The 13,375-nt window shown below is 40.5% G+C and overlaps 2 protein-coding genes across 2 annotated transcripts; both read left to right on the forward strand.

Annotated features, from left to right (window-relative positions):
* Nucleotides 1-1,365: 1,365 nt before the first annotated feature.
* On the forward strand, nt 1,366-5,478 carry LOC134663901 (ATP synthase mitochondrial F1 complex assembly factor 2). Its single transcript, XM_063520443.1, has 6 exons — nt 1,366-1,535; nt 1,895-2,088; nt 2,549-2,659; nt 4,204-4,384; nt 4,730-4,845; nt 5,132-5,478. The coding sequence occupies exons 1-6, from the start codon at nt 1,457-1,459 to the stop codon at nt 5,276-5,278; spliced, it is 828 nt and encodes a 275-aa protein (XP_063376513.1). The 5' UTR covers nt 1,366-1,456; the 3' UTR covers nt 5,279-5,478.
* A 1,176-nt stretch (nt 5,479-6,654) lies between these two features.
* LOC134663883 (uncharacterized) lies at nt 6,655-11,791 on the forward strand. Its single transcript, XM_063520409.1, has 5 exons — nt 6,655-6,808; nt 7,485-10,235; nt 10,327-10,562; nt 10,646-11,169; nt 11,418-11,791. Exons 2-5 carry the CDS (start codon nt 7,492-7,494, stop codon nt 11,751-11,753), a joined length of 3,840 nt encoding a protein of 1,279 aa, XP_063376479.1. The 5' UTR covers nt 6,655-6,808; nt 7,485-7,491; the 3' UTR covers nt 11,754-11,791.
* The last annotated feature ends 1,584 nt before the right edge of the window (nt 11,792-13,375 follow it).

The raw sequence follows: 13,375 nt of genomic DNA on the forward strand, positions 1-13,375 counted from the left end.
TACCAAATGATAAAATGAAAATTCATACCTACCCTCTGAAAAATATTTCTAGCATTTGAACTGAGAAGCCAAGTAGCTTAGAGAATATACCTAGATATGAAGTTATCATGTAAACGCCGATGTAAAAAGTTAATGTTATAATTTAATGAAGGAACCCCTGGTACCCGACAATGACCACCTATGATAAGATCACTCACTACACTCTGCTCTGTAGCTTCTGCTTGCTGGTTGCTGTCTGTATCGGTTTCGGGTGACCTTGAGATTCTGATGATTTATTATAGGTTGGTTGTGTGTTATAAACGTTAACATAAATTGATGAAACAGCAATTGTACTCATGACATTTGTCCCGGGTTCCTACCTAGGCCTACTTCTTCGTGACACATAATAACTATTAATAAGACAACAAAGACACAAAACATGCAACTGCGATTCTTATCTCTTCTTATCTACACAATGTAAATAAACATTATTAAAAAATCTGCACGCCGCCACCGGCATGTAAAACTATGTCATTTGCATTCAAAAGTGTAAAAGCGAAGGTGCTTTGCTAGCTCGTCTCGATAAATGAGTTGTCGGAAAAGTTCGAAACAGTGTAATAGTCGATATGTATAATTTTTCACGGCATTAAAATAGAGGCTAAAATTACAGTGTTAAAAAGAGACATTTATTTAATCCAAGATAATGCTGATAAAGTCTAAAAAATATAGATAACTGAATTTTTTTTAAAGCAAGAATATTAAGTCTGCCTAAACTGAACTTACTTTGGTGGTCACTGGATTTGATGACTAGTAAAATGTATGCCCATATTATCGACCCGAACAAAACAACGAAAAACGTAACACAAGTAACACAACACAATTCAAAACATCAGGAAAAAACAATACAAAAAAATGTGATCAACTGTCAACAGTGTCAACCTTTTTTTTCTACAAAGAACATAGGCTTAAGTTACGACTATTCAGCCAAATTAAAAGTGTTTCGAGGTGGTGTTTGAAGGTAAAAAAATCAGTATACCTACCATTATACGCCTCTCTATTTCTCGAATATGAAAGAGTGGTAGAGAGGTAGACAGAAAGTAATTTTAATACTCAAGTCCATATTTTAATTAAGCACTTTCGGCCAACTATAAAACATAAAGGCTCCTCTTCACGTTGGGCCAACGCCAACGAGGGACGCAGCCATGCGGTAGAATGAGATAGCAATATCACTTGCTCCCTCTAACGCATAAATGCGTCCCTCGTTGGCGTTGGCGTTGGCCCAACGTGAAGAGGAGCCTTAACATGGAACGTTTCATAACTGTCAAACAAGTGTCACACTAACTAACGTCAATGCTGCATTGTAATTGATTAGTATTTACGGTACGGTGCGAAAGAAGGAAAAAAAAGGGGAAATGTTCTTCTAAACGTGTTACTAAAATAATTTCTACACATAAAATATTAATAAGTTATTTTGAAAATGCAGGCGTTTACAACAAAGTCATTCTCTAGTTTAATTAGAGCACGTCTTACAGAATTCTTCCCTCGTCAACATTATGGTTAGAATTTTTAACATAACATTTGTATTTTACACTTCATATTTCTCCAGGGGTTAGCTATAGAATAATTTTGTGTAGGGGGGATGGAATTTTTGCATCGAAATACGAGTGCTACCTGAAATACCACCTAATTTCAAAACTTCAATCGTGAATGTCTCCAGAACCATGCCTCTCCATTCGTGGGGCTCTATTCTATAGTTTTACCATTTCAAGACTTTAATAATCTAACCTAAATTAGGCTGACAATAGACAAAATATTTGCATCAGTTTCAAAAATAGTATGAATTTCTATCTATGATCATTTGATATGATACTTTGCAGACTAAATTATAATTATATGTGATGAATTGACATTACAGTGACCCGCAAGAGGTTCTACCGCAACACTGGCATCGTCCAGAGCGACAGTAAGTGGGAGGTGACCCTGGACCACCGGCGGCTGAAGACGCCGAACGGTCGTGTGCTGTCGGTGAGCAGCGAGCCGCTCGCGCGCGCTGTCGCCGCTGAATGGGACGCGCAGGTCGAACACATCACTCAGCCCACCATGCACCTGGTAAAGAGTGCTTTGCATTATAAATAAGTAAATAAATATTATAGGACATTTTTACACAATTTGACTAAGCCCCATGGCCATTATGATATATGAATCTACTTATCTTAATGAGTTGTTTATAAATCTAAAAATGATGTCATTGTATTGGTAAAGGTATGACACCGCTTTGCTTGACATGGATGTTTAAGACACTCAATGATCATTGGAAATTTCAATTGAGTCTTAACCTGAATCATTATTTTAGAATGTAGACCGAGAGAAAACATTAAGTAACGCTAATTCACCAACTTTACAAGCGTACAAAGTAATTAGTTGATATGTATGTTTAACCATTTCTTACAAATACATAAATTTATAGATGTAGACAAACATTTAATAGGTAATTGAGGCTTGTAGTGTGTTTATGAATAACTTCATAAATAACTATACTACTACTCCTGTACTCTGTACTTTATTTCAGACAGCTTTGTGCAACACAGCCATAGACAACCCTGGGAAGTTGACTTCACATGACATTGCTAGTTATCTACTAGACTTTCTACCTACAGACACGCTACTGTTTCATTCAGAGGTAAAGTAATTTTGTATATAAATTTTAGTAAGAGAATTTGGTATATTAGTTATATTTGTTATATCACATTTAAAATATTTTGTATATACGTGGTGGGTCCCATAATGACCTGGCCTGAACCAAATATTATTATGCTAGCGAAATAAAACTATTATTACTTTTCAATATAGTCGCTTTTAATGTCAACACACTTTTGACATCTTTGAATAAGCATCTCTATTCCTTTATAAAAGTACTTTGAGTAATTGTCTTCAAAATGACCTAAAATGGCTGCCTTCAGGTCTTCGTCAATGAAAAAAAAATTTTCTTGCAAGTCTTGCTTCAGGTTTGGGAATAAAAAGGAGTCACTGGGAGCCATGTCCGGACTATACAGGGGATGGTTGACCTCAGTCAACCCGCACTCGCGAACTGCAGCCTTGGCCACGAAGGCGGTATGCACGGGAGCATTGTCGTGTAGCAGCAGTACACCTTTGGCTAATTCTCCTCGCCTCGTATCCTTTACTGAAGCCCGCAATTTGTGGATCAAAGAAGCGTAATACTCGCCATTTATAATGGTAATACGTTCTTTTAAATCGACCAACAGGATGCCATGGCAATCCCAAAAGATTGAGCACATCAGCTTTTTGCTGGACTAGTGCACCTTCGCTTTAATAGGGGGCTTTTCGTTTTTAAAACGCCAATCCATCGACTCGCGTTTGCTCTCGGGATCATAATAAAGGACCATTGTTTCGTCTCCAGTCACCAGCCGTTCAATTATGCTTTTAGGGTTTTCGCCACAGAGCTCCAAAATTTCAGAAGTCATTTCACTCGTCCTTCTTTCTGAACAGCTGATAGAAGTTTAGGTATCCACCTTTCACTGACCTTACTCTTGTGAAGATGATCGTGAATTATGCGGTGGACTATGCTATTAGAAAGCCCTAGCCTTGCTGCTATTTCTCTGATCTTTAGGCGGCGATCACTTGAAACTTGCTCTTGGACGCTGTTGATATTTTCAGGAGTGAGGACCTCCACTGGTCTTTAATCATATCCCAGATCTTTGACAGCATCCCGGCCAAATCAAAACTCGTTTACCCAGTTTTTTACGGTGCTATAAGAAGGTGAAGACTCGCCGAATACGACATCTAAATGAGCTTTGATTTGAGCGGGAGATAATGCTTCTTTAACCAGGAATATTATGACACTTCGGTACTCAAATTTGAACATTGTTAAAAATCTTGCGACAACCTTGACTTAACTTTCTATAAAACTGAAAATAAAGCAACCAAGTTGCTGCTTTTCCGTTTACAAACTACTGATTAAATGTGCTATCCAATAGTGCATAACATGTCATGACATGTTGCGCAGAAGTGGGTCAGGCCAGGTCATTATGGGACAGCCTGGTATATCACATTAAACTGGGTAAGAAATTAATAAATATTTTTAAATGTAAATTCTTACTTAGGGAATATTTCAGTACTTAATTTTATAATCCTAAGTGCTCTCTATTACTGCTACTTAAATATCCTATTTTCATTTTCAATATACTTTTACTGGTAATTTTATAGGAAGAAGAGGAATTAAGAGCGCTGCAAGCAGAAAAATGGACACCAGTACTAGAATGGTTCCAAATGAGATTCAATGTTACGCAAGAGACATCCAAGGACTTGGCACTCCCTCCTGTTGCTACAGAGACTCGGGCAGTCCTGGCACGATACTTGCTGTCATTTGACTTCACTGCACTTAATGGTATATATATCTTTGTTTACTTGTGCTTATGATGATGAGGACTAAGCTTGTGAAACATAACACAGAACTATGTAACTAAAGAAGAAACATTGGTAACTACTATTGTTTTTGTGTAAAAGAGCCTCTGAGAGTTACTTGCACAAATAGTGTTTGAATTTAAAACTACTGTACAGTTAGCAGCAAATCGTTTTGCTGCTAACTCAGAGGCTCTTTTGCATTTTAAAAGCCTTATTTTATTGGCTGTAAACGATTAAAATTGTTTCTTGTGTTTGCTACTTTTATCACTTCCAAGATAGTAGATTGTCTTGGAAACTATTGAGTTGAATTGTTTAAATATTGTTGCAGCAATTTATTTCGGCGTAGAAGCCCTCAAGTCCCCCATACTGATGATTGCGTGCGTGGAGCGTCACCTGGAGCCGAAAGAAGCAGTGTTACTGTGCCGCCTCGAGGAAGAGTACCAGGTTAGTGTTTTATTGCGACAGATTCTAGTAGCCAAAACGATTTAAAAATTTATCATCTAGCTGCCCAGAGACCTATAAAAAGGGATTCCATTCTAATTTGAATCTTTAACTTCACAAACTAAATTGCAATTGTCTCGGCAAGTTTTGGCGTCTGGGCGGCAAGAGGTTATTTATATTTGTAACAATTGCTCATTTCCTGTATAAAAAGAATACACGTAGCATGTTGTTGGTTGTTGGCAGCTAACAAACCGTTTTGTTTGCAGCTAACAAACCGTTTTGTTTGCAGCTGTCTCGGTGGGGTCGAGTGCCCTGGGCGCACGAGCTGAACCAGGCGGAGCTGACGGCGCGCGTGGCGGCCGCGCTGCTGGTCGTCGCGGGCGCCGGCGAGTCGCACTCCGCACGCGCCAAGTCGACGCCGCCGGAGACCGCCTAGCCCAGCCGCTCACGACCAACATGGACTTATCAAGTGAAATACGAGTATTAACTTTGTAATGATCACAATTCGTTTCCAATCAGTCAAGCACTGTCTTCTAATAGTGGCTTCTCCAAAAGAGGTTTGCTTAGCTGCAGTTTCGTAAGAGGTTTCGTTTCTTGCACATCTCTAGTGGAAAAACAATATATATGTAAGTATAACTTGTATATTTTTATTTTCTGTAAATACCTATTGTAGTATACAAACACTGTCCATCGGCGGACCTTATGCCTTTTGTAATAAGGTTTACGTACTGTCAGTTAACAGGGTGGGCGATGGTACTGTAAATATGAGAGAGGTGTGGTGTCCTGGTCCTAGATAAATGTTTCTTATGATTTTATAATCATAATACGTCTGTGACATTATTGATACCGTTGAGATTCGTTTTATATTTTTACGATGTACGTCGATAATCGACTCCATAATGCGTGTATAGGTATAAACTATACAATGAAGGAAATTAGAGTTATTTACGCACGTGAGACCGATTCATGTAAAAAAAATGATTTCGTTAGCAGATGACAAAATCAATATTACATAATTATAATAGTTTTACCTAATACGTAGGTACCTACCTACCAGTAGGTAGGTATTTAAATTGGGTTAATCGGTGAATCTACTTATGAGCCGAGAATAGATCTTTTTACGAGATACTTATTTCTTTTACGTGATTTGGTTCTGACAATAACATTTTTCCTAGAATAATTTATATTTCTTCGATCACTTTTTATTCTCTTTACACTCGAGTACACGAAGTATGACTTGTAAAAAAGTAAATTTTATAAAAAATGTGGTCTTTCTGTACCTACTAAATGGTCCTAGTAAATATTAGAAACCAAATGATGTTACTTTGTACAATACATTAATTGAATTATGTCTATAAAGTGCGTTGCAATTTAACTCGTAATCATGTATTCAGCAGTAGCTTGACCGCTTTAAACAATCCCCTACGTCGAATAAAAATCGGCAGGAAGCCAAATTTAAGTGAGGTCGGGGCGCAGAAGAATGAAATGAAAATAGCAAAAACACTCGCGAAGTTCCGCTAAAAATAGCTGACCGAGTGATATCGACGCTTACCGAAACGCAGGCTCAGCGGACCAGTTTAACTGCGATCAGGACATCCGTAATCGTTATGCGTAGTCGAAGAGCGCGCTTATACTGGTTAAAGTAAGCCGCCTAACTGGCTACGTTATGTAAGCGTGTAGAATACCGTCCCTGGGCGGGCGGCGGCGCGAGCCAGTGCAGCGCGAGCGCGCGCGCCACGCTTTGTTCAAAGCTACGAGCTTTCAAACCGCATTGTGACCAACTTTACTCTTTAAAACTTAGGTACATTGCATTAAAAAATCAAAGGAATTGCTAAAGTGATGGGAGTGATAAAGTGAAGTCAAGCGTTTCCTTTAAGGTTATAGTCGTGATGTGTGAAAACGGGGCTAATATGTTCTAGTTTCGAATTTTCCTATTTACATCCGTGCATCATTCTTCGGCTCGTCGGTAAGTGTTAGTTATATCTTCCTGCTACTAAAATAACACGCTCATTGTTGTTATTTCAACATGTTAATAACTGACGTCATTTATGACGATAGCATTTCTTTTGTTTTATTTAATATTAGTTACGTAGGTAGTGTAGATTACCTACCTAATTCAATAATTTAAACGCATTGCCCTGGAATTTATCCCGTGACCAAGAATTCGGAAAATTACTGGGAATATCTATTAATTACCTATTTTTTATTTCATTAGGTATTATAACGATAAATACCTATACAAATAATCGGTTTAAATTGTTTTATTTACTTTTTGACGACCGGTCTGGCCTAGTGGATAGTGACCCTACCTGCGAAGCCGATGGTCCTGGGTTCGAATCCCAGTAAGGGCATTTATTTGTGTGATGAGCACTAATATTTGTTCCTGAGTCATGGGTGTTCTCTATATATATAAGTATGTATTTATCTATATAAGTATGTATATCGTCGCCTAGTACCCATAGTACAAGCTTTGCTTAGTTTGGGGCTAGGTTGATCTGTGTAAAGATGTCCCCAATATTTATTTTATTTTATTTTTATTTACTTAGCCCTTGAAGTGACAGGAATATTATAATTGATCGATTTATTTTACTCGTTTAATTATTGCCGAGCACCATTTGAAAAGATGTGTATTGTTTTGTCAGCGGTGTGATGAGCGGCGCAGCACCGGAGGCGGAGGCTGGGCGCGCGCGGCCGCTGTCGGGCGGGCTGTGGTCGCTCATCTCGTGGCTGCGGCGCGACGACTCGGCCGCCTCCAGCGACAGCCTGTCCAGCGTCGGCTCCGACCGCACCGTCGCCAGCTTCGCCTTCCTCGCGCCCGACGCCTACCGCCGCCCCGCCGCCCCCGCGTTCCTGCCCCCGCCCGGCCCCCCGACCGATTCCTACAAGAAGCGCCTCCGCGACAGGAACTCCAGACTGCAGCACGACCGCGATCTCACTCTCCATCGCAAGTACGGACTCTTTAGGGGAGAGAACGGCTACGACGGTTTCAGCCTACCTCCGGCGCGTAAAACTACGGAGAACAATTGGGAGGAGAGGGAGCGCCGAGCCGCCAGCGAGTGCCTGCAGCGGCGCGCGGCGCACGTGCCCGGCAAGCGGCGCGCGCCGGCGCCGCCCGCGCGCGCCGCCACCCTCGGCGCCCGCGCGCGCAAGCGCCCCGCGCCGCAGCCTCCGAGGCGTCCTCTCAGCGAGCTCGGCAGGAACGCTCCGATACCCGAGGAACCGCTTCTACTCCAGACGGATCTAGTCGATCCCGCTTTGCGGAGAACCGAGAGCATGGATTGCAAACCGGAAAAATATATTAAGAAAGATATTAAAGATCCTAAACCGCGAAGGGAAAAGAGCTTCTTGAAACAGATGTTTGAGGGCAGAAAGAGGAATTCGGCCGTCGACACCGCTCCCGAAAGGATCCTGCCCAGCATAAGTGAGCTGGACAAGCAGGCCGCTGAAATAATAGAGTCGTGCAAATTAAAAGCTATAGATAGAAGTAATGAAAAGGCCGCGGGGACCTCCAGAGAACTGCTGACACCTTCCAGAGGGGATATGTGGTTCTGCACGAGGTGTCTTCGAAAATATAATGATTCGGTCGTAACTTGTGGTTATTGCATAACCGAACAGAAAATGCAATTAAACAAAAATGACAGTGATCGTCGTTTGGCGAATAGAGCTTCTAATCACTATACACAAACAGAATTGACGAATGTTGCCTCGACGAGTGGCGTAAACGTAGTTGAAGAAAAACAAAAGTTAAAAGAAATGCTTAAAGAAATTAAGGACTCCTTACCTAAGAGACCCAAGCACGAAGTAAATGACAATAAAAATAATAATAACAATAATCATGATACCCAAGAAAAAGAAATTCGCAAGTCCCCTGTTGTAGAGGCTGCCACTCTTAGAATAGGGACCAAAATATCCGAAGAAGAAAAAGTAACACAGAATGCCGACACTAAATCAGTAAATATCGAAGCAGAAAGTAAAAATAACGATGTAAAGGTCGTTACCAACAGAACACCGACATCAGCCACGGAAACAGCTGTAGTGACACAACCAATAGTATTACAACATGTACCTTCCAGGGATATAGTAAAATTACAACATTTTAAAATCGCGGAATCCAAACAAGGCATTTTAAGTATGAATGCGCCTACTGCATTCGACAATAAACATATTATTACTACTTCAAATTCAATCGCAAAAAACTCGATTATCCCTGAAACTAAATTTAAGATTAACAGTGATTCTTCCACATCTGGTAGTGCTCCTTCAAACGTACCATTAAAAATATCCTCATTACTAAATTCAAGTCCAATAATTGAAAAACAATTACAAACAAAACCATACGACTTACAACTTGGAACCCAGGTTCAAAGATCTAGTAACCAAACAAAAACAACAGCACACGAAGCAAAGCCCTTAGTTGCTCCTAAGTTACTAGCAGATACAATCTTAAATGCTGGTCTAAGGGATATAAACAGTGCGACAACGTCAACTTCAGCACCAAAAGCTGTGCATAAGAATAACTTAACATCTCAAGAGCAAACAACACAAAAACCACTAAAAGCAACTAGTACAACGCAAACTTGTTCAAGTGTAGTTTTTGACATTGATGCGAGATCTAAACGAAACACAACAATCATAAAAGACCAAGAGGTTAACAATAAGCTAAGCAATTTAAAAGCTGATGCAGAAAGAAATAATGAGTCACCCAAACTTCCCACAAGTTCAGCTTCGTTTGGAACCTCTTCATCTGGACCCCAGACAAGTATACTTTCTTCAGCTCCTGGCCCATCTCTAGATGATAAACAAATGAACATAGACAATTTCGGAAACCAGCAACAGAAATCACTCTTTCAAAATGCGCCATGCAAAGTAACCGGTGAAATAAGGAAATTAGATACTCCACGAATATCAGATAGTCGTCAACATAATCCGGCTTTGAAGGTCGTTCCTTTTGATCTACATTTAAGAAGAAGAGATTTGATCAACCAGCTTGAACAATCCATCGCTAAAGGAGACGAAAGAGCAGCAGCGGATGCCGCTGCAAAGCTAGCGCAATTAAGACTATCCTGTTCTGTATTGTCATTCTCATCACAAATTGTTGGTGCACCATCAACATCACAAAGTGACGCAGTAAAAAAAAACAATAACACAGTTTCTAACAAAGCGCAGATGGAAGACACGACACAAACAAATGGTCCTAAGATATCAAACACCACGTCGCCTGATAATGTTGCAGCGTCACCAAGTAAAACTCCGATTGAAAAGGAACCGGCCCCTATGCAGCCCAAATCTGGAGAATTGGAAAAGAAAAATAAACCAGTCAAGTACGAACGCGAAAAAATAAACGAAGCCTCAACGTCTAATAAAAACGATGCAGCCGGGAATGATAACGTTTCGTAAGTTATTTTATACCTGCTTTTGCAATCCTGTAATGATAAGGTACCTAGATAATTAAATATAAGTAGATACTCTTATTTCATTAATCAGGATAGAAGTATGGATTGAAGATAGAGAAGCGGCTAGGGGGCCTATAAGGATGAATATGCCCCGGGTATCCGTAATTGGCGATTTGCGGCGTCAAGCGAACGCGTCATTTGGTCTGGCGGCCCACTTACAACGGTGGATCGTGGGAAGGACTCTATGCACGGACGACAACACGCCTCTCAACATACTGGCCGGCCCGAAGTTTGATGCGCCGTTTTATCTCTGCTTGGTGGAGCCAGGTTAGCAAATACAATTAGACTACTTTGACACGTTTTCATAACTTCCTCGGTTGATTTTCAAGGATTTTACTTTTCCCTTGCAGATACAAATAAACAAACTGCTTTGCGCCCGGGATCTTCTTCAAATAATAAAACAGAGGATAAAAATCAGAACGTAGACCCACCAAATGGAGAAAACAAGGCAACTGATGTATACGCCGAATTAGTCCTTCTGGAGCGACGCGCTCTTGTTCCCAATGCTGAAGTATTCGAGTGTGGAGTTTGTATGGAGAATTACCAACCTGGCGAAGGGGCGGTTCTAAGAGAATGCGTTCACACGTTCTGCATGGAGTGTCTCTCAGACGTCGTGAAGCACTCCGAGGAACCAGCAGTTTCATGCCCCGCCATGGGCTGCCCTGGGTTTCTGCAGGAACGGGAAATTCGCGCACTCGTATCTCCGGAGGAATATGAACGGTGGTTGGCGAGAGGACTGGCTGCCGCCGAGAGCGGCACTCGAAACGCATTCCACTGTCGAACCGCCGACTGCCAGGGGTGGGCGCTGTGTGAACCGGGCGTTACGAGGTTCCCATGCCCTGTTTGCAAGCGGACAAACTGCGTTTCATGTCAGGTAACTGTTTTAACAAAGTATTATAATTATAAAGTACCTTTAGGTATACTTATTAAATTTTGACAGAAAATATTAAAATTCAATATCGAACGAGATCGACCATCATTAACGTAGGTGCTTAGTAAGACACAGAATTTCGTATTGTAATGAAAACATGTTGGTAGTTTCAGTTTGTTACAATCATTATTTCACTCGAGAATTTTGACAAACTGAAAACTATGCTCACATTATTTTTCCCTTATTTCTAGGCCATTCACGAGAGCGACACTTGTGAACAGTATCGCGCGAAGCAGCGAGCCGCCGAAGCCGCCAACCGAGCCCCTACAGAAACTGACGAAGGAACCAAGGCATTCCTCGACACGCTGATATCGCGCGGGGAAGCTCTCGAGTGTCCGGAGTGCAGTGCAATAATAATGAAGAAATGGGGTTGCGATTGGATCAAATGTTCCGCCTGCAAGACGGAGATCTGCTGGGTGACGCGCGGCCGGCGCTGGGGCCCGGCCGGCCGCGGCGACACCAGCGCCGGCTGCCGCTGCGGCGTCGACGGGAAGCGGTGCCATCCCGCGTGTGGCTATTGTCATTAACTTATACTTATTCACGTTCAAATATAATTTCTGAATATCTTAATATCAATTTATCTGTAATAAACATATAATTGGGTAGGTAAAGTTTTTTGAAGATAGGCAAATTATATTTTTTCCCGATAGTATTCATTATAGCGATCACGGAAATGCAGCTCTTTTATTTTTATATCATTTTGTTGATTAAATATATTTTTTTAAATGATCGATATGACGTTTGTGAGGTGAAATGGCAGACTCGAGTAATTAATTCCTTGGCGCGTAGTAAATGGGACGAGATAGAAAAAAAATCGATGTCAACTGTCAGTGTCACTTAGCTCTCATTCCCGAAAAATAACGGACAAGCCTCATGTCATGTTACCTTGCGAATTGCTATTAATGTTATCATTGAGATTTTCGGCGACCTCAGCACGACCCACGGACTTCTGATTCCCCACGACATCTGCGCGTATTTGGACAAAGATTGAATTTACTTTCGATAACTTGGCACTGCATAAATTATTGGACAACGTTTTCTTCCCCACCCCTACACGACGGCCCCTACGCTGACCCTTGGACAGAGTTTTGCAAGAAAAATAAGCGAGTTCATACGAGATTGCGAGCAGATTCTACAAATTTGAAATTATTATCATAACAGTGATAAGCACAATGCCGTTGAATTAGAGGAGCAATGGCCGTACAGGAGTACGTATCCGTGAAATACATAGGTACAGAAAACTTTCTTCACTTGTGTTTTGATTTTTATTATTAAATTGCCATGAGCTGTTAAGTTATTAAACAAGAAATCGGTCTAATTTTTTCTAACAATTTCAACCATCAGTGGCCCATTTTATAAAGCTACAAGTTACAATTTACAAGCGGAAGTCTCTTTCTAACTCTATGTGTTAGAACGAGACTTCCGCTTGTAAATTGTAACTTGTAGCTTTATAAAATAGGCCACTGTTAGTTTTGTGTGGTTATCCTCATTTTATGAATGTTGTTCTTATTTTCAGGTGGATGTAAACATTCATTGGCGGTATTATACTGATGGCTAATTAGAACCATTGAGCCATGACATACTTCCTTGCAGTGTTATTCGGCTAAGCCTCGAGCATCCTGTGAATCTGAAGGATATAATTATTTCCATAAAAAAGAGCAATCGAATTAGGACCAAGATATCCCGAGAATCTAAAGACATTTTATAAAAAATGCAATAAAATGAAAATGGGAGACTCTCTTATTTTAACAATGTTACAAGATCATGACAATGTTATGGTCTATACTTATTAAAATTTTAAAACCAACATGTCTTTATCTTTGACTTGAAAATGTACAAATGATTTGGGTTAAGTTTTATGAAATGCAACTTATGCTAAAAATCTATTATTATTATATGTCAAATCTTAAACTAATAACGCATAGACAGATAGTCCCCATACGGCTATCCTGCCAAAAGTGAAGCCGAAACACGATCGATGTGTGCGTGGAACGCTCGTGTTTTACGCTCAGCAAACACACACATATATACAAAATATGTTGCCAGTATTCATTTGCTTCTCTCAAAGTAGGGGAATTTTAACAACATCCACACTTGGTTATTAATAATTTGGAAGTGTGTAGATTCGATTTTGTAGCAAAAGCTTTTG

The sequence above is a fragment of the Cydia fagiglandana genome, chromosome 4 (assembly GCF_963556715.1).
Source record: "Cydia fagiglandana chromosome 4, ilCydFagi1.1, whole genome shotgun sequence".
In the NCBI taxonomy this organism is placed as follows: domain Eukaryota; kingdom Metazoa; phylum Arthropoda; class Insecta; order Lepidoptera; family Tortricidae; genus Cydia; species Cydia fagiglandana.

Coding starts and splice junctions, on each gene's coding strand:
- LOC134663901 (XM_063520443.1), top strand. CDS start 1,457: ATGCAGGCGTTTACAACAAAGTCATTCTCTAGTTTAATTAGAGCACGT. Junction 2,089..2,548: donor CTCAGCCCACCATGCACCTG/GTAAAGAGTGCT, acceptor ACTTTATTTCAG/ACAGCTTTGTGCAACACAGC. Junction 4,385..4,729: donor TGACTTCACTGCACTTAATG/GTATATATATCT, acceptor ATATTGTTGCAG/CAATTTATTTCGGCGTAGAA.
- LOC134663883 (XM_063520409.1), top strand. CDS start 7,492: ATGAGCGGCGCAGCACCGGAGGCGGAGGCTGGGCGCGCGCGGCCGCTG. Junction 10,236..10,326: donor GCCGGGAATGATAACGTTTC/GTAAGTTATTTT, acceptor TTCATTAATCAG/GATAGAAGTATGGATTGAAG. Junction 11,170..11,417: donor CAAACTGCGTTTCATGTCAG/GTAACTGTTTTA, acceptor CCTTATTTCTAG/GCCATTCACGAGAGCGACAC.